The sequence below is a fragment of the Amblyomma americanum genome, chromosome 3 (assembly GCF_052857255.1).
Source record: "Amblyomma americanum isolate KBUSLIRL-KWMA chromosome 3, ASM5285725v1, whole genome shotgun sequence".
NCBI lineage: Eukaryota > Metazoa > Arthropoda > Arachnida > Ixodida > Ixodidae > Amblyomma > Amblyomma americanum.
This window is the reverse complement of record NC_135499.1, coordinates 178,606,534-178,624,191: the sequence shown is the minus strand read 5'-3', so window position 1 is coordinate 178,624,191 and position 17,658 is coordinate 178,606,534. Positions and strand designations below refer to the sequence as shown.

Here is a 17,658-nt window from a genome sequence, read left to right as displayed (position 1 = left end):
CAAGCAAATTTTATGGGGAAATTTTTTTGAGGTGCAATGAAAAGCTAAGTGTTCAAAAAGCCTCATCTCACAACGGCTTTGTTAGAAATGCTATGGATTATTTTTACCAAGAATTTTACGAGTGAATAATACACTTGTTCTTATGTATCCCATTGCTGGAAACCACAATCAGCATGTGTGATAGTGACTGCACACTAGCAAAAGTTAGGAATCAAAATATGGCCCCAGCCACCAGACAAGAATTCGACAGTTTGTGTAACATAGCGTCCAATTGTGTTTCCACATGTAAAGATCTTGTAAACAGCAGTTTTAGTGGACCGTGGCCACCATAGCTACTAAGTGGCTATCTCTTACATAGAAAGTGCGGCACTATTTAGTAACAACCTGAACAATCTTGGGGAAAAAAAATTATTAAACATATTTTACAGAGATGTGGTCAAATGGTGGGATACACCAATCATACTAAGGTTTCACCACAACGTGTCACTTCAGCTTATTGTGTAAAATTTTCAATGCCAAATAAAAATATTAATCCTCATTTTACCGCTGTCAAGTAGCAGTCACACCAGCAGGAAAAATGCAGAATACACTCCGCGCTCGATTTCCTACACTAACCACTTTTTCTCCTGCGGACCGAATGGTTTGATGTTCCGCAGGATAGGTCTGGGAGCCATTTTTCCCGAGCTGTAGCTGAGAATAGCCAATGAGAGGCGATAGCATTCATGATGTAGAGACTCCTGCTGCACCATCTAGTGCCAGCAGCAGACTCTTCTCACTTGATTACAGTGTTCGATTCTCTCAAAGCGAGACTGAGTATTTTCACTTCCACTATAATTTAAGAAAATGCTTGTCAGTAAACAAAATGTCAGCTGTAAGTCCTAACGCCACTGTGAAATGACTCATTTTTTCTTCGAGGCAAGTTGCAGATCAAACACATGATAGAGTAGCACAAAGAAGACGGACCATTCCAAATACTGAAAACTACTGTCTAACCAGACAGGTAACCACTACAAGTCGCGACAACCACATGTTGCACTGATGTTAGCTCTAAGGGATGCGGTACATACAGATCTTAACATCGATGTCTTATTCTCAAGACTCACCTAAGGTAATTCATTGATGATTTCATGGCAAAAAAAGGTGAAATACGTAAGTACTGAGGCAATAAAAGTTAAGGCCTTTAAACTCTACTTTCACTTCTCTGTGCCTAGTGGAACAGCTTTTTTTTCTTCTCTTTTGTTGCACAGGAAAGGTGTCAAAGGTTGTGGTGAACTACCTCCGTGCCAGTCGAGAAGTAACTACTTACTAACGGACTTTGCTGAGAAAATTACCATTTCTGCTCATGCATGGTCTCAAGATGTTTGTGGTGAACCATAAAAATTGAGGCAAGGAAGTCACGTGCACAATATGCACTTAAATGCTGTCTACAAAGAATAAAATGTCAATGGCACATCAAAGTAGCATCTCAATGTTTACAACTTTCACCTTTCAAGGCAGCACACTTGTCGCGGCTTTATCCCATAGTGAGGTACATTTCACAAACTCAGCTTTGATTAATTTTGGCTGTACTGGTGCACTTTAGCATTGACAGTACTTAATTAGGAAACAAGTGTAAAATAAAACTCCAATAACTTTTAAATAGACCATAAGGCGTAACACTTTCCAGGTTGTTTTACTTCCGTGTCTCACTTCATGTCATTAACCACACTCTCACCTCCAATATAAGAGCCGGACAGTTGTACAGGAAACCTTATTGTTGGCCATCACATGAATTGTACATGCAAATGCACCACTGCACACAACTTGTTCCAAACAAATAAGCAACATCAAAACATGTAGATATGTTACCACAACAATAAGGCAATCTACTAGGATGCTTTCAACACCTTGTCCATATTCACCATTTGAATCACTGCAGAGCAAAATGTCACATTAACAGTAGAACTGGCTTGAAGAATGTTAACCATTTTTGCACAGTTGAAATGTGAACACATTAATCTGTATGCAAAAAAAGAGGCTAAGTTTTCAACAACAATAAATATTCTTCTAAAACAGTTGTTTTCATCCCACCAGTTTGCACAAATAGTAGTGAAGCCCACCTCTGATATACACATAATTAGACACCTCTAGCGCGGTCTTTGAACTCTTCAAGAACACTGAAATGCATTTCCAGGGATGGAGTTTCATCTGCATGGTGAAGGTTCCGTAACACATCAGCCCCCAGTTTCTTAAGAGTCTCTCTGAACACTTTTTCTTCTTTGCCAATCCACGGCCTTGAGTTGCACAACACTTGGTAGGGGGTCACATGGATATGGACTTTGATTTCCTGCAGTCGCAATGATTTCAAGATTACCTCTTTGGTGACCCAAGTGTTTGATCCACCAGAGTGGCCACCATCCAGCCAATACATCTCCTTAATCCTACGTACAAGCCCAACGACGTCATCGTCAGAGTTGATCTCCAGTGCTTTAATAGCGTAAAGAAATTGGTTCAGAACAACGCAGCCTTTGCTGAATCCAATTAGTACCACAGGAAGCTCCAACAAGCTTGTAGCAATAGGTCTATACAATGTCTTGTTTGTTTTTTCATTCAGCCTGGCAGACAAGCTGTTCAGAAGAGCAAGCAGGTGTTCCAAGGCAGCAATACTGAAGTCATGAGTCGGTGCCCCCATGTCGTTGCTCTGAACAAAGTTGTCGTAGCAACTGAATGTGAGGTACTGGAGTCGGTTTGGACGAACAATGATGCAGTGTGCACTGGGGAAATGTCTTCCCATAAGTGCAGCCATGTTGTCAAGGTTCCACTGGACGTAACGCTTATTGTCACGATGCTTCATCATCAACTCCGGAAAGTCCTGCAAGCGAGTTTAAAAAATACATCATCACAATGAGTTCAAAGAAACAATGTCATGCCAAACTTGAGGGGCAAGACATGTCCTTTTGGATGCACGTTCAAGTTGAGAATGCAGCACATTTAAAAGCAATACAATCATGAGGGAAGGTAATATCTGTAGGATGATGCTAGCATATAAGCAAACACAGCTGCATATACTTCTTGACTACTGAACACCACAAAGGTGTCTGCATACCACTGTGCGCTGGCTTCTAGTGTGCAGGAAGTCTGCAAAGTACAGGAGTCATGGCCCACTAGGTACTAGGAGTAAACATGTCGCTATCGTTGCTGTAAAAACAGAAGCGCTGATAAATGTAACAAGCCTTACAAAACACGAAGTAACCTCCTCCACAGTCTATGCATGGTAACAGCCATTGTATGTAAAGAATTTAGCCAACTATTTACAAGGGTGATAGCCATTAAAAAACTACGCACTTAGTGGTTTAAAGTAAAAAAAAAAAAACGAAATGGAATGCGCCGAGAATTGCAGTCATGATGCGTACCTGTATGTCGCCGCCGAAGAACACCACAAGCTGATTTGCGTCCCCAGGTTTTTCGGGTGATTTCAGTATCAAATCATTAAACTTTCCTGTGAGACCTTCTACTTTTTCGAACCTCTCAGACCCTGAGGTGGTCGTCGACATTTCGCAAATGTTTACTTGGCTGGACACTGGGCTGCCCACCTGAGAAAATGACTTGTTTATCAAATGAGCCAGAACCCACAACGCACACCTGCGCATGTCAGATTATTCGCGCCAAAAGGATTAATGCTGCCATTCATGCATAAACATCGCCGCGAAGTGCTGCGATTCAGCCAAGTTTCTACGTGTCCGGTGAGAAAATTTCGCATGCGCTCACTTCATGACACCAGTTCACCACAGAGATTACTAAAGCAGATATGTTGGCAAGGATTAGTTTTTTAAACAACTTTGCATAAATAGACACTGATCGACACTACAGATTGCTACCGACGAGAATATATCCCGACACACCGACCGCAAACGAAACACACGGGAGCAGCCATCTTTGAAGGCTGATCACCATAGCAATGGAACCAGTGGAACCACAGTGGAACGATGAACAATTCTTTCCTTCTTCCATGCATGAAACTATTATATCACAGAGTGCCTATCCAAGTTGAACCTAAGGATTCCTGTTCCTAACAGCATGTGCCAAGCTTACTTGGCTTGGTGCACCATAGTCATTATCATCGTCATCAGTATCGCTGGCGCGCTTTCTTTAAGCAGCTCTGAGGTGATGCCAGTGATCCTCCAAAGTTGAACTCGAGGTCACGAGAAAGGCCGAAGAGGTCGTCAAACGGCATCGCCTGTCGGCCACCTGGCGTCCTGCCTAGAAAGTGGCCCACCATGGAGAGGGGAGAAACACTCTTTTCGTGACTCCACTCTTTCTGCAAATAAGGTTGTTCTCTAGCTCTCTTCCCAGTCTGCTCATCCCTCCCGCACCCATAGACGCCACGTACGAAACCTCGGACTGCGGTCATCAGACCTCCCCAAACTCGTACCCTTCTCTCTCTGCACTTTCAACAGTTCATCCAAATCGGAGGAATGCTAAGACCCACTTCCCGTCCGTCTACTCTTCCTACAGGGTCCAGGCCGGCACCGAGCACATCCACCCGAGATGCCCACTATACGACCCCGTCCGCCAGCAGCACTTGGCTTCCCTTCTGGTCACCCTACAGTGCTCCTCACGGACTCGCGCCCAGTGGGTCAAACCACCTCCGGACCACGCCCGTAGTGTCTAACTCTCCCTTTCAGCATGGATCTTGCATGACCGCCAGCTTCGAACGCGCCACCGGTTCTAGCTTTACCGAACTCCCATGGCTGCACAAGGCAGAAGAGTCGGAAACCAGCAGAGTTCCCTCCCTACCACCTTTCGCTTTTTTTTTTTTCAAATAAACGTTTTCTCAAAGCAGTGGGTTATTTGCTGGCATGCGAAGTGCACATATATGCCTCACAAAACTGAAGCAAGTGCCAAAGAATTAAAGCACCTGAGTTCCCACTACAGAAAAAATAAAAAAGCTTTCAGCAGACGCCGCTTAAATCCTGCTGCAAGATTTTAAAAATGGGTGCTAGTGCAGCAATGTGGACTCGATACACGACTGGGATGCAAAAGGCAAGAAATGAAGACCAAGAAATCACAACCTGTAGGGCAGCAGTGGGATCCATTGCCAACATATACTGTGCTCTTTTGCATGAAGATCATAGAATGTGAATAACAATGACCTGAACCACAAAGGTAACTCAATTATTTCTTTATTGTGAATTTTTATGTCATATGGGCATCTAAGGCCAAAGAGCGCCATAGCACAAGGTATTTTTCTTCTCAAGGTGGATCCAAAGAAATTTCCCGAGTATTCCACCCTAAAGAAGCCGAGCATCAGGCCAGGCGAAAGGTTTAACCCATTGTATCACAGGTGGGTACCCGGCAGCACTGTGGATTGAATCCCCCACATCCAGCATACGAGGCGGGTGCTCAAACCCCTAGGCCAGTGCTGCAATCTCAATTATTTCTTGCTGTGTTTACTAGATCTTTGTGCCTGTGCGAAACGAACCAAGAAGGTCGGATACCAGATGGAACTGTGTATGGACGACTGGTCAGTTAAACAGGGCATTGATGACTGACATGGTCACATTAACATCTGTAGAGTGTGCACATGCAAAGAACAGACTGAAAAAATCCTAATTGTTTTATTTTTGAACCGGCTTCCAGTCACATCCAGACCTTCCAAACAGCATCCCAGCAGCACTGTACAAATATGCACCTGTTGAAGTCCTCTGGCAGTGTTGCCACAGCAGTCACTCATTGTGCTCACACAGAATCTTTTGTACTTCCAGGCTGTCAGCAGGTGCATTGGTGAACAAGCAGCCCACAAAAGCATTGCTGCCCCACAAATGATGGGTGATCACTTTGCAACAGCCAAGGTCTTCAATGGTGAATCCAAAGTGCCTGTAGCGATCATCAGTTTCCAGAAGCGTTGCATTGGTATAAGGCCCCAGTGACTGCAAAAAAAAATTTGAGGTGCACTTAAGTCTCCTTACGTACGGAAATGCGAAAGCTGTGTGCGGCCTGCCACTTGCGCCATCTGCTACGCCAGTGCCGTGCTTTGTGAGGAGGGTTTTCAAAAGGTGCCGCATGATGGCACTACGACTGCACACCAAACATGGAGGAAATTTGCCGGAAACGGAGGAAATTTGGTAGTCGCTTTATTGCAACATCTGTAACTAACAAGCTCATAATTACTCATGCAGGCCTCAGTAAATATCTCGAAGATAAGTTTTTAAGAACTGTGCATTCACTAGACGTGTCTTTATTCAGCTTAAAATGCCGAAGTGTCGTGGCAGAGTGGAAGCGTCCCCCCCTCGCACGCCAGCAGCCCGCGTTCGATTCCCACGTAGATCCCAATTTTCTTTTTTTATTATTTTAATCACCATACAACATAAGATTGACAGTTCGTGCGGACACTTCTGCAGACAACCTCTGTCTACAACTTCCATCCATGCCACTCATGAGCCATGAAAGAACATGCAAGTACCGTCTTTATTATATTCAATCCTCATTTTGACAATGCAATTTAGAAAGCTTTTCAGCCAATGGTCTAGCGACTCAATGGCCAACAGCATACTGATACAGAAATAACCCCTAATGTCACAAAGGGCAGGTTATTTATGGGGGGGGGGGTTAGTCAGTCCCCATAACAAAAAAAAATTTGCATAGGAAAACCATGCAAAACTCAATTTTTTGAACAAAAAGTTGAAGAAACACATGGCTCAGATGGGACAGCCCCCAGGGTCACCGCTGCAGCAAGGGTCACCGATGCAGCCCAGGCGCCACACAAAAGTTACAAATGGGATCACTTAACAGCACCAGATACAGTGAATAAGTGTTGATAAGGCACTGTGCACTTCAAAAAGTAAAATTCTTTTTAAAAATACAAAATATAACATGATGCATCAAAGGAAATTTCATTTTGAAAAGTTGATTTCCTGGTAATTATAAAATTGCATGGTGCCTTATCATTCACTCAGAATTCATTCACTAGTTTCTCAAATTTCTAAACTGCAACAGTGATTGGCAACAATAAACAGTAAGAAATGCGCTCAGATAAAGTAGCAAGCAAAAGTGCTAGCAACATGGTAAAATTTGTACTATTTCACCTTTGCTTGCAAGAGAACTATGACACTGCAGCAGGCAGCAGCCATTCAGAACAGTGCTTTGGCAGCAAGCTCATTTCTGCATTTCATCACCAAATCAGTGCTTACATCAACAGCATGAAATCCATCAATGAAGTTAAGCATATTATGTTTAATGGTGCCAACTGAGCATCGCTCTATGGAAAGTATGCATTTGTCTTCAATGTATGCACAGGCCACAATTAAGATGACTTTAGATGTAATTCTGGTGATTATGAATTTATCACGGTGGTGGAATTTTTCAAAAACCAATAAAATCTTGCACTACATTATAGCCATGACATTTCCAGATTGCAGAGAATTCGAAACAATTAAAAAATATTTTTTAAAGCTACTCACTGGTCTTCCACTGCATGGGTCAATGAAGTCAGCCCAATAACCTGCCTCCTGCAAGGCTCGGCATATCTTCCGGGCCTTCATCACGAACTGTGTGGACAGAGAAAAAAGAATCAGAGCTCACAAACAGAACTGTGCAAGGAACCGCACCAGACTGGTTACCATGAGACAAAAACACACAAAAGGAACAATCAGATTGATGAAGCATATATGCGCAACTAATTTTTAAACAGAATGCCCATCCTGGCAACCTAGCCTCCCATTACCATCACTGCAAAAAATGCAAGCCATGCTGACATCACTATCCTAGCCCATGGGAAAAGTGAAACTGAAAGGAAACTTATGGAAGGGTAGGAGATTAGAACTGCTGCAAAAGAAAATTGCACTATCACTGCACGGCTCAGTGGTTATGGCCGGCTGCTGACCTGAAAGACGCGAGTTCGATCCCGGCCGCGGCGGTCGAATTTAGATGAAGGTGAAATTCTAGAGGCCCGTGTACTGTGCGATGTCAGTGCACGGTAAAGAATCCCAGGCGGTTGAAATTTCCTGAGCCCTTCACTACGGCATCCCTCATAGCTTGAGCCGTTTTGGGACATTAAACCCCCATAAAAACCAAACCAAAAAAAAAATTTATGCTTTTTGAATGATTGGTGACATCATGCTCATCACAGAAGAAGGATGCACTTTTTTCTTTTGCTTGTAGGGTTTTTTGTCTGCGATGTAGCCTCATATTTGTTATCACATTTTTGCTTTCAAAATAAAAAAACGAGCCCTCTACGAGCAATAAAATCAAATCAGCTGTGAACATGCACTTCATCTGTCCAATCATTCCTTCAAGCATGTTTCTGTTTTGTGGGAGCCAGTCCAGCACAGTTCCCTGCACAATGAAGAACCTACTAGCCTGCGCTTGCCTTGTTAACGTAACAAGACTACACACCAGCAAAACAAGGGAAAGCTCTTTGTGCAAGGGCCACAGTACACAACACGACCTAGAAAGCGCTTTAAGCGATTTTATATCTTTTTCTTTTTACAGGCACTACACAAATTCTTGCCAAGGAATATGCAAACAAATACGAATGTGTGACGTTTTAATTCAACACCCATTTGGCTATTATTTGCATCCCTCCTGCACACTGCATTTTTGAATGAGCCCATTTAAGTTTTCAATAATAAATAAAACATTTGTTTGGTTTGTATTTAGTTTTACAATATTCAATAACTTCATAAAATCGATTATGGCCATATATTTTGGTATATTATCAGGAATGTTACATGCACAGTTTCCTACACTTATGGATTTCATCATGTCTGCATCCCTAACATCATACATGACATTGTCAATGGTCTCAAACCATACTGTTTGGCTGGCAAGCACTGCCAAATAGACAACAAGAATGACACTTCCTAGTGCTCTAATGGTCATGTGCCGAACTACTATTACATCATGCTGGTCAAGGCGACAGAAATTTCGACCTTAACTTATTGCTCAATTGCATGATGTCTGACTAAGTGTGCTGTAATGACATCCAACCATCAAGAGCACCATGACCTTTAAAGGATAAGCTTCAAGTTTTGTTGACACTTTTTGTAACTGGAAATATTCAGTATGTGATCAGGTATTTCAAGTCAGTGTTTTCCGAACCTTATTTCATTCCAACCGAGAGCAATTAATTAACAAAACATTAACTGTTTGCGTGTAAAAATAGCTCTAAGAATAAATTATGTTGTGCACAGTGGAGCACTCTGCAACCAATCAATGCAGATAGCGGTTGCTAGCAAGAGCACTGCATCACGTAGCAAGGCATTATAGGCGCCACCATTGTTGGCCACTAAAATCTCAAACAATGTCGCAACGCAGCCACGTGACCATATTGAATGTTCATCTTCCAATATGTTCATACGGTGCCTATCCATTATGCTTACTGTAAATCAGGCTTACCTGATCATTTTGACATTTCAGTGAAAACTAAGCCAGTGCCATTTGATGGTAGCTGTTTTCACCTCAGGCTATGAGTGCCTACGACCGACACAGGCAGCAAACTCGAAGTCCTTTTTATGGAGAACAAGCAGCTGGCAGTCATCAATAAATATGGTGAAGAATAGGCACTAGCTCCCTGTCTGCAGCTCCTTATCAGACACTGTGAGCTCAACACACAAATATATCCCTGCCAAACAGCTCCAGAGCACAACCTCAAGTGAACTATCTGATGATTGGTGAAAGCAAAACATGGCTCCTACGAGGTTGCACAAACAGTGAGGTACTGAAAAACAGTAGGTCATGTGGTCCCTCTTACAGGGCTTCTGACTGGCTTCAACTTAAAAGATGTTTCAGTATAAGCGAGTTCGATTTAACAAAGCATTACTGTTAACCACCACATATTTTTGAGGCACTGAAGGGTGAAATTGGGTTGGAGAACACTCTGATGAATCCAAGTTACAGCTGGTGTCACAAAATTAGCATGGCATGAAAGCCAGGTTCTTTTTAATTTGTATTCAACAAAAGTTGTGGAACTGTAGTTCTCAAAAAACCAATAACCTATAGAAGAAAAGTTTCTCCGTTAAATAAAATACTCCAATATGCATTGAAGCTGAAAACAAAATCTGCTTACATACAAGTGAGGCAGCAGCACTAACTACTAAAAGGAAAAGTTTTACTGCCAATACATGACCCCAGTCACTCTACACAAACTATGAAAAACAGCACATATTGATCAATGGTATGGCTATTTGGCCAGTGCAAAACACAGCGAGTGTCAAGCATGTAAAAATGTGCATGTCAAAATGTAGCTAGAAGATGACAGCATACCTGGCCAGTGAGCTCCTCCCGTTCAATGTCCACATCTTCACTCCAATAAGTCATGTCATTTTCAGTCTTCTGGGTAAGGGTGATCACAGTGAGTGGGTCACCAAAAATGTTTCTTGCAGGAAACAGATCCTGGAAGTCTGAAAATAAGAAATATAATAATATAATATGTGCAGAATCGACCAAATGATGTCCTTTCCATTTGCAACAAAACTAGGACGCCGTCTTGCTGCAAGGTGGTTGGCAGCCATAAAAAAAATAATAATAAAAAATTACCGGCCTGGACTGCCTATGGCACAACGGCCCACTGGATAAATGCAGTGAGAAGGCACATTTACTTCTTCAAAGCCCAGTTTTAGGACTCCTCTTAAATGGAACTTGAAGGGGATTCAAATAGTGTTCCATTTATCAGAAGTTTCATTTAAGCAAAGCACACATATTTCATGAAGAAATATTTTACATTGCACCAGCCCTTACTATGTGGGTGTGAAGAAAAAAGGTATCAATTGTGGTCTGTTTTACATTCTTCAGTTGCTTTTTAACAAAGTGACTGTGGATATTTGAAAGGCTTTGCAAAAATTCTATGCACCCTTCACGTTCAACGTACTGTTGCAAAAGTAGAACTGCATCCCTAGCTGCACTGTCAGGCACTGCACTGGGCACAGGGTCCTTGCACTTGGCTTGCACTTCTGCAATAATTTCTTCGAGGCTTTCCTCGCGACAGGTGCGTACATTTGAATCCATGTCCTCATAGTCCTGTCGTGAGAAAGGGGCAGAGGGCACTATTTGATTAAATATAGTGTCTGCTTCTTCATCAGCAGTACCTGACTCTTCATGGGGTACAGGATTGTGTGCTTCGAAGCCCGCATGGTGGAAGCACCTCTACACTGTTGTTGCCTGAACTTGTTCCCAGGCACGGGCCGATATGTGGATAGCAGACAGCAAGTCAATGACATAATCCTTTCCACTGTCAACACAAAGCAGCATGCGGTGAAGCAGTTGGCGGCGGTAGTGGGACCTTGACATTCTGGATGACTCCTTGGTCCACTGGTTGGATGACAGCAGTTGCATTGGCAGGGAGGAATTCAAGGCTGATGGACTTCAGCCCTTCCTCCTGGCCATGGGCAGGGCAATTATCTACGATGAAGACAGCTTTCCTGCCCTGCCTCGTAAACCTTGCGTCCTCCTCCCGCAGCCAATTTTCGAAAATTGCCATTGTCATCCACGCTCTCCCATTTGCACTGTACGCCACAGGTAGATTTCGAATGCCCTTGAAGCAACGTGGGTGTCTCGATTTTCCTACCACCAGCAGCTTTAACTTTTCATCACCTGCCATGTTAGCGCCCACCAGCATGGTAATGCGCTCTTTGCTGCACTTCCCACCTGTACAGGCTTCGCCTCTGTAGGCGAGAGTCTTCGATGGAAGCGCCTTGTAGAAGAGGCCCGTCTCGTCGACGTTGAATGCGTCTTGTGGCTCATAGCTGTTTAATATCTCCTGCAGCCGTCCGCGTTGTAAGTCAGCGCAGACTTCTCTATTCACTGCAGCACTTTCACCTGAGATAGTTTTGAAGACTAGGCCATGGCGCTGAAATTCTCAAACCCCATTTGCAGGGCTATCTCCCGCACCTTCTGCTCCAAAATGGGTCCACTTATGGAAAAACTGGCACTCCGCGCACCCTTAAACCACAGAAAAAGAACCTTTTCAAGTTCTTCATACGGCGTCATCCTCATATGCATCCGGTTGGAAGCGAAGGTCCCAGACTTGATAGCTCCTTGAATGGTGCTTTTGTTTTGCATGATCCGCGAAAGCGTTGACTTCGGGATGTCGAACTTCTTCACGACTTCTGTTTTTGCAAGGGAACTTCGCTCAAGCTCCTGCAGAATTTTTAACTTCTTTTCAAACGAGAGCGCTTTGTGCGGCCGTTTCTTAATGCTCTCCATCACGCTGACACACTGGCAACACCGATCGCACGTAGGCCTAATGCAGAACGACAACAAAAACAAAATTGATCAAGCGACTTACTGGAATGGCTTGTCCCGGCTATAGCGTTGGCTGCGAAGAATTTGTTCATGGTTGCGAGACTGCCACTGACATATGCAAGCATAAATACGCTCGGGAGGATTCCAAATTTTTGCCTTTTGTGCCGTTTAGCCGCGGGTACACGTTAGTGGTGTTCCAATTAACCAAAGAATTTTACTGCGGCAGATATACGAAACCAATCAAGTAACCCTGCTTAATTCCGTTTATCCGTAAGTTTCATTTAACTGAGTTTCATTTATTGGGCGTCCACTATTTTGGGTTTACACACTCAGAACTGACAAGATACAAGTCAGGCCAATTTACTTATATTACAGAAAGCATTTCAAGAAGAATTTAGTGCCCTTCACATATTCCATAAATTATCAAATCCATGTTCAGCTCAAGGAAGGTTTGGTAGATTTAAGTCACTGAATAAAAGTCTAATTCATTTACTCTCTTCTTTGCATTATATGAGAGTCATTCGCACCTTGTTCCACACAATAATTTTGTGCAGCTCAAAACCTGAGGAAAAAAAGAGCTCAGGTTGAACAGAATACACTTAGGCCAGATCGCTCTACTCTTACAATTGGCCTGTCTAGGTAAATCACTGCATTGTAATGACAAAGAGGCTGCTTTCACCGAAAATAGAACTGTTATGAGCTTGAAAAGGTAAAAAAAAGATAAGCTATCACCATCACCATCCACTTTCCCAAGCGGTGACATCGCAGTTATTTTGTACACAGATCCGTGGGGCTAGCCTACACTGTCGTTCACTTATCAATGGTGACGTCAGAAATAGAGTGGCGGGAAAAAGAAAAAAGGTAGAGCTAGTTTAAATCTGATTTTCTTTGTGATAAGTAGATCTCTTTAGCTTCGAAACCAACCTCAACATAGGCAGAGTGACCCATAAAATAGATTTTTGCAAAGAACGAAAAGTAGAATGAGTTGTACTGAGTTTTCCTAAATACACATAAAATTTAACTATTAGCCAAGTAATCCCAACAAGTGTATTATTCAAAATTACAGCAGAATTTCAGTATTGGATGCTCTTCTAGATGCAAGCAGCGAATGAGATTCATTGAGCAGAACTCACCCTTTTTGAGCAGGTCTGGGCAGTCCTGGGCAACACACTCTAGAACAGCTGGTGGACCAGGGACCCCACCGAATGCCTCATTCAAAAGCTGCAGCACAAACATGCAGAAAGATTCATTTTGTCGTACTGAAATAACTGATACAATTGGGCTGTCGTAGTGATGAGTAACACTTCAAGTGGGCTATTAATTCAGAAGGATCTTAAGACCACAGGCATAACTCCTCACGACTGAATGTTCATGACTGAATCACAATGATTTCTCAAAAACTTATTTATATAAATAAGAATAAAGTATAAATGCCGGACAGGCGCTGAAAATAACGAACATTTAAAAGAAAAACAATAAAACAAATTTAGAAGACCCAAAAGTGCGGTATTGCTTTCATTAATGCTGCTCTTACCGCAATTCACACTACACATTGATAGCCAACATGCCTCCAAAAGAAACAGCCCTCAAAATAGAAAATGCTCAAGTTAATTCTGACTACATTTCCTTCAACATGCATTGGGTATATTCTTCAATACCTATACCAATGTGACAAAGTCCAGTAAGATTAGTGCGAAGAAATAATGTCCAGCATATACATGAACCTTGACATGTACCACATGATGCAAAACATTATAGACTAAACAGACCACTGACCTCTTCTGGAGGACTCAAAAACTGTGCCAGGATGTTGCGGTACCGCTCAGAGTTTGTCTCCCTCGACAGTACATCACACGTCTTGGGGGGTTGGGGCACTGCTGGACTTGTGCCAAAGTCAACTGGAACAACACCTACATTCCCTGGAAGGGGCACCCTCAAATCCTTGGGCCCAAAGAGCGAGATCTCACGACCACTGCGAACTGTGCTAGTTCCCTGGTCCTCTGCAAATGAAAAAGAAGTAAATGTGTTGCAATGAGCAAGCTGAGGACAAACACACTAACTGTAAAATCGTAATTGTGAAAAACCCAACCAAGCCATTTGGCTGCATTTAAGAAATGAAATGCTCAAAAGTGGTGACCAGAATCCAGTATGGCAGTAGAAACGGCTAAAATTGCTGACCATAGACATCTCCTTTTCTTAAAGTGTCCCTGAAAAGGGTGTTTGAGGTTGTCTATAAAATGATCGCATTATGTAGAGTACAGGCCAACGAGCTGCATACAAGATCTCAAAAGCGAGCCGATATTTTACAATACAATTTTTAACACTCCCGCTTCCGCGCCTAGCGGCGGCCTGCGGTGCTGGGCATTTGTCCGAATCCGCGCTCGTTACGTCAGCAGCCGGCGGAAGGGGAGAGTGCGAGGGGCCGGTGGAGGAGCGCTGACATTTCAGCGTGCAAAAAGTGACGAGAGGAGAGGAAAAGGCGCGAAGATGCGGAAATTCAAATTTTGACTACAGATAACTCAGCTTCCACAAAACGCATCTAAAAAATTCTTGCTGAAGGATATTTGTGAAGCGGCGTCCTTTAGCATCCTAGGCACACCGCATCTTTGTTGAGACCCTCTTTCACAGCCCCTTTAACAAAAACACAAAATGTGGATGGTTTCAGCAGAGTCACCATCATTTTCCAGGCAATTGTATCGCACACAGGCATACCAAATTCAGAAGTATATTTTGAATGGCACAGCAAAGCTTAAAAGCTCAGCTCCGAATACCAGTGGCTAAGAGAGGGGAAAAGTAAGCCCTTTAGGGAACATTGGGAAAGAAACTGCCCCAAAAATACAAAAAGCTACCTTGGATCTGCCTACACAATAAAATCCTGGCTACATGCCCGGTAATGCTATTGAAAAGACAGACGAAACATTCATTTTACAATCATCAGCAAAGTACACCCATACACGTGCTCCCAAAGCTTATGGAATGCGACTTAGGAAAACAAATTTAATTTCTTTGCATCTGTGACACCTTGTTTGAGATTTTATGGTGCACTGTGCAATTCACACACTCTGAATTAGGCTGCGTGCAAAGATGGCACTGTAATTACCAAATGAATTTTTTATGATCATTTACGCAGTATGGAAAAGCATAAGGCACGTCGACTGGGCCCCTTGGCACTGTAAAGCTTGAAGACAGAAAAAAGCATTATTCAAGCACTTCCACTTTCGCAGTGCCTTTTGCTGGTGTCCCAAGCTAAAGATACAGAAAAGGAACGGTCTGGTTGAGGCAGTTAATGTTTACCTTTCATCACTGTCCATATTAACGTGGCAAAAATACATGGGCTCCAATGGCATCTCTGCATTTCCACGCAGAGCGCTCTTCGGGCAGACAGTTTCCACATTAACTTGGCATAAATACAATGAAATAGTTTGGTCCCCAAAAAACTGCCCATAATTTATGTCGTCCATATTACGGGAGTCATCGTATCAACAGGGCACGATTGTACAGTAGTTGTAAATGAAACTATTTGTACACATTGAGTAAAAGTAGCTTCCTTAGCATTTTTTAATTTGTTTCCTGCCTGGAAACATGGCTACAGTGAACACGTATCCCTAGACCAATTATGTAAAAAAATGCGACACTATTTTTGGCTTCAGCCCTCTCTTAATAGTATGTTTTCAGCAATGATCGATTGCATTAAAGATGTGTCTGTTAACACAGCTCGATGAGGCTAATCATGGATATGTGACTCACTACTAATTAGCTACATTAGCATGAGGCAAGTTATGTTCATACCTTTCGTCTCATTTCCAACTGTTGTGGACGCAACGGCCGAACTAGAGGACGAACTCGAGGAGAATCGCTTGCAGTTTTGCGCCCTCAAAGAACTTCGGTACTGACAATAAACAACGCTTCTCGGTAGCCGATGCATCTGGAACAATAACAAGTAACCAATACGTCCGAAACCTGGCGCAACATTCTACACCATCACTGCGCACATTAAATATCATAATGTCAAGAGCATGCACGTACCTTTTGCCGGCCGATTTGAACACTGCTAAACTGATTACTGCAAAAGAAGGAATTAAAGAGCTCATGAGGCGCAATTAAAGCAACGCTGTCACTGTGTGCATGTGTGTAAAGCCTATTTATTTTGCCATTTAAGCGATGCTAGAAGCCAACAACCATCAGTAATAATTATCTAGGCTGTTTGCCTATCTGCTTAGCGTGTTATGTTTCGGGTCCTTCGGGGAAGCCTCTTCTGAAACCGAACGCAGGCTGGCGTTGCTCATCAAGTTTCTCTATGCATACATGCTTACTACGCTGATCGCCACCACGATCAAGGCAGTGATACAGTCGATGGCAAGGTACGACGAAAACACTGACATGCACTAGTTGACGGGAGACGTGCGCATTTAACGCTGGCAAGGGACATTGCTCCAAAGTCCTAAAATCTGAAACCGTAAGTCCACCATCTCGTGGCCCATCTCATTGCGAGGTCGTGTCCTCGAGAATTCGTTTCAAGAAAGCGGCTCAACCACATACACTATCGACTGGAAGTAATGACAGTGGCCAGTATGCACGTGTAATTACATCAGCCGTGACATTGGCGACGCTGTTTTCTTACCGATAAACACCTTTCAGCAATCACGTACGCTGGCAGTGACGTCCCTCATACATCACTGCAGCTTTGCCAGGCCACTGCTCCCAGCTAGACCGCTAGGCCTGAAATTTCTTCATTTAGTACGGCTTTACACCTTCAGATGGCGCGACCAACATTGCAACCTGTTTTTAGACTTCAGCTAATATTCAGATATCTGAAGGCTTATCGGAGCATAGGGTATCCCTGATTACTGTAACGTTAGTACCATAGATTTTCTTACTAGGGCAAAGCTGGTGGCTCTGCACTTCATTGACTTCATCCACCAAGTTTTCCTTCCTCGATGTCATCTACTATGAACGCCCTGTACTCGTACCAGAGGCACGCGGGTAGGTACAGTGCTCTTTGAAACTCGCCATCCAAGTATTACATGCCGCATATCATTCTACACACTCCTAAATAACCTGCCGGAAGACGAACTATAGAAGCTCAAAGCCTTGCTTTTTAGCCAAATATAAGGGTGTAACCTGTTGACGTTTGTGCTCGAAGCATACGTTCGGTCATACACAGTCCGGCTCAAGGAGTGAGTGCGCAAACGTTAATCCGTTGTTTCAGATTTCGCTCATGGGAAAGGGGCTGACTACGCGGTCTTTGCGTAAAAGGGCAAAATATAAAGGCTTGACAGTTACCACTGACGCGGGCCGAATTGGGAGCGAGAGCTCGTTATCCTTCGGAGTGAACGGCGGTCGCAGCGGTGTGGCAGTGGCGACCCCACCGAGGTGCGGCGGGAGGCGGAAACAGACCCCCATTGCGAAGGCCGTAAGAAGAAAAGCGCGCGCATCTCG

The 17,658-nt window shown here is 43.4% G+C and overlaps 2 protein-coding genes across 7 annotated transcripts; both read right to left on the bottom strand.

The window, feature by feature from the left end:
• Positions 1-1,653: 1,653 nt before the first annotated feature.
• On the bottom strand, positions 1,654-3,922 carry LOC144125528 (mitochondrial protein C2orf69 homolog). 2 transcript variants are annotated; one of them, XM_077659011.1, is made up of 3 exons: positions 3,886-3,922; positions 3,393-3,572; positions 1,654-2,851 (listed from the first exon to the last, which is right to left on the bottom strand). In XM_077659011.1, exons 2-3 carry the CDS (start codon positions 3,531-3,533, stop codon positions 2,117-2,119), a joined length of 876 nt encoding a protein of 291 aa, XP_077515137.1. In that variant the 5' UTR covers positions 3,534-3,572; positions 3,886-3,922; the 3' UTR covers positions 1,654-2,116. The 2 variants fall into 2 exon arrangements, with proteins under 2 accessions (XP_077515137.1, XP_077515136.1); XM_077659010.1 differs by lacking the exon at positions 3,886-3,922 and having other exon boundaries at positions 3,393-3,779.
• A 1,661-nt stretch (positions 3,923-5,583) lies between these two features.
• Positions 5,584-17,582, bottom strand: LOC144125527 (cobalamin trafficking protein CblD). Of its 5 annotated transcripts, none has more exons than XM_077659008.1 (8): positions 17,503-17,582; positions 16,246-16,282; positions 16,009-16,144; positions 13,996-14,219; positions 13,353-13,440; positions 10,243-10,379; positions 7,440-7,526; positions 5,584-5,909 (listed from the first exon to the last, which is right to left on the bottom strand). In XM_077659008.1, exons 3-8 carry the CDS (start codon positions 16,142-16,144, stop codon positions 5,706-5,708), a joined length of 876 nt encoding a protein of 291 aa, XP_077515134.1. In that variant the 5' UTR covers positions 16,246-16,282; positions 17,503-17,582; the 3' UTR covers positions 5,584-5,705. The 5 variants fall into 5 exon arrangements, with proteins under 5 accessions (XP_077515134.1, XP_077515132.1, XP_077515130.1 ...); XM_077659006.1 differs by lacking the exon at positions 17,503-17,582 and adding an exon at positions 16,841-16,973; XM_077659004.1 differs by lacking the exon at positions 17,503-17,582 and adding an exon at positions 16,807-16,909.
• Between the last annotated feature and the right edge of the window lie 76 nt (positions 17,583-17,658).

Excerpts from the sequence above, each read along its gene's own strand:
- LOC144125527 (XM_077659004.1), bottom strand. Across the intron at positions 14,220-16,008 it reads AGTTGGAAATGAGACGAAAG|AGGACCAGGGAACTAGCACA; the intron begins GTATGAACATAA and ends TTTCATTTGCAG. Across the intron at positions 10,380-13,352 it reads CCCAGACCTGCTCAAAAAGG|ACTTCCAGGATCTGTTTCCT; the intron begins GTGAGTTCTGCT and ends TCTTATTTTCAG.
- LOC144125528 (XM_077659010.1), bottom strand. The coding sequence starts at position 3,629 with ATGCGCAGGTGTGCGTTGTGGGTTCTGGCTCATTTGATAAACAAGTCA. Across the intron at positions 2,852-3,392 it reads TCTTCGGCGGCGACATACAG|GACTTTCCGGAGTTGATGAT; the intron begins GTACGCATCATG and ends ACTCGCTTGCAG.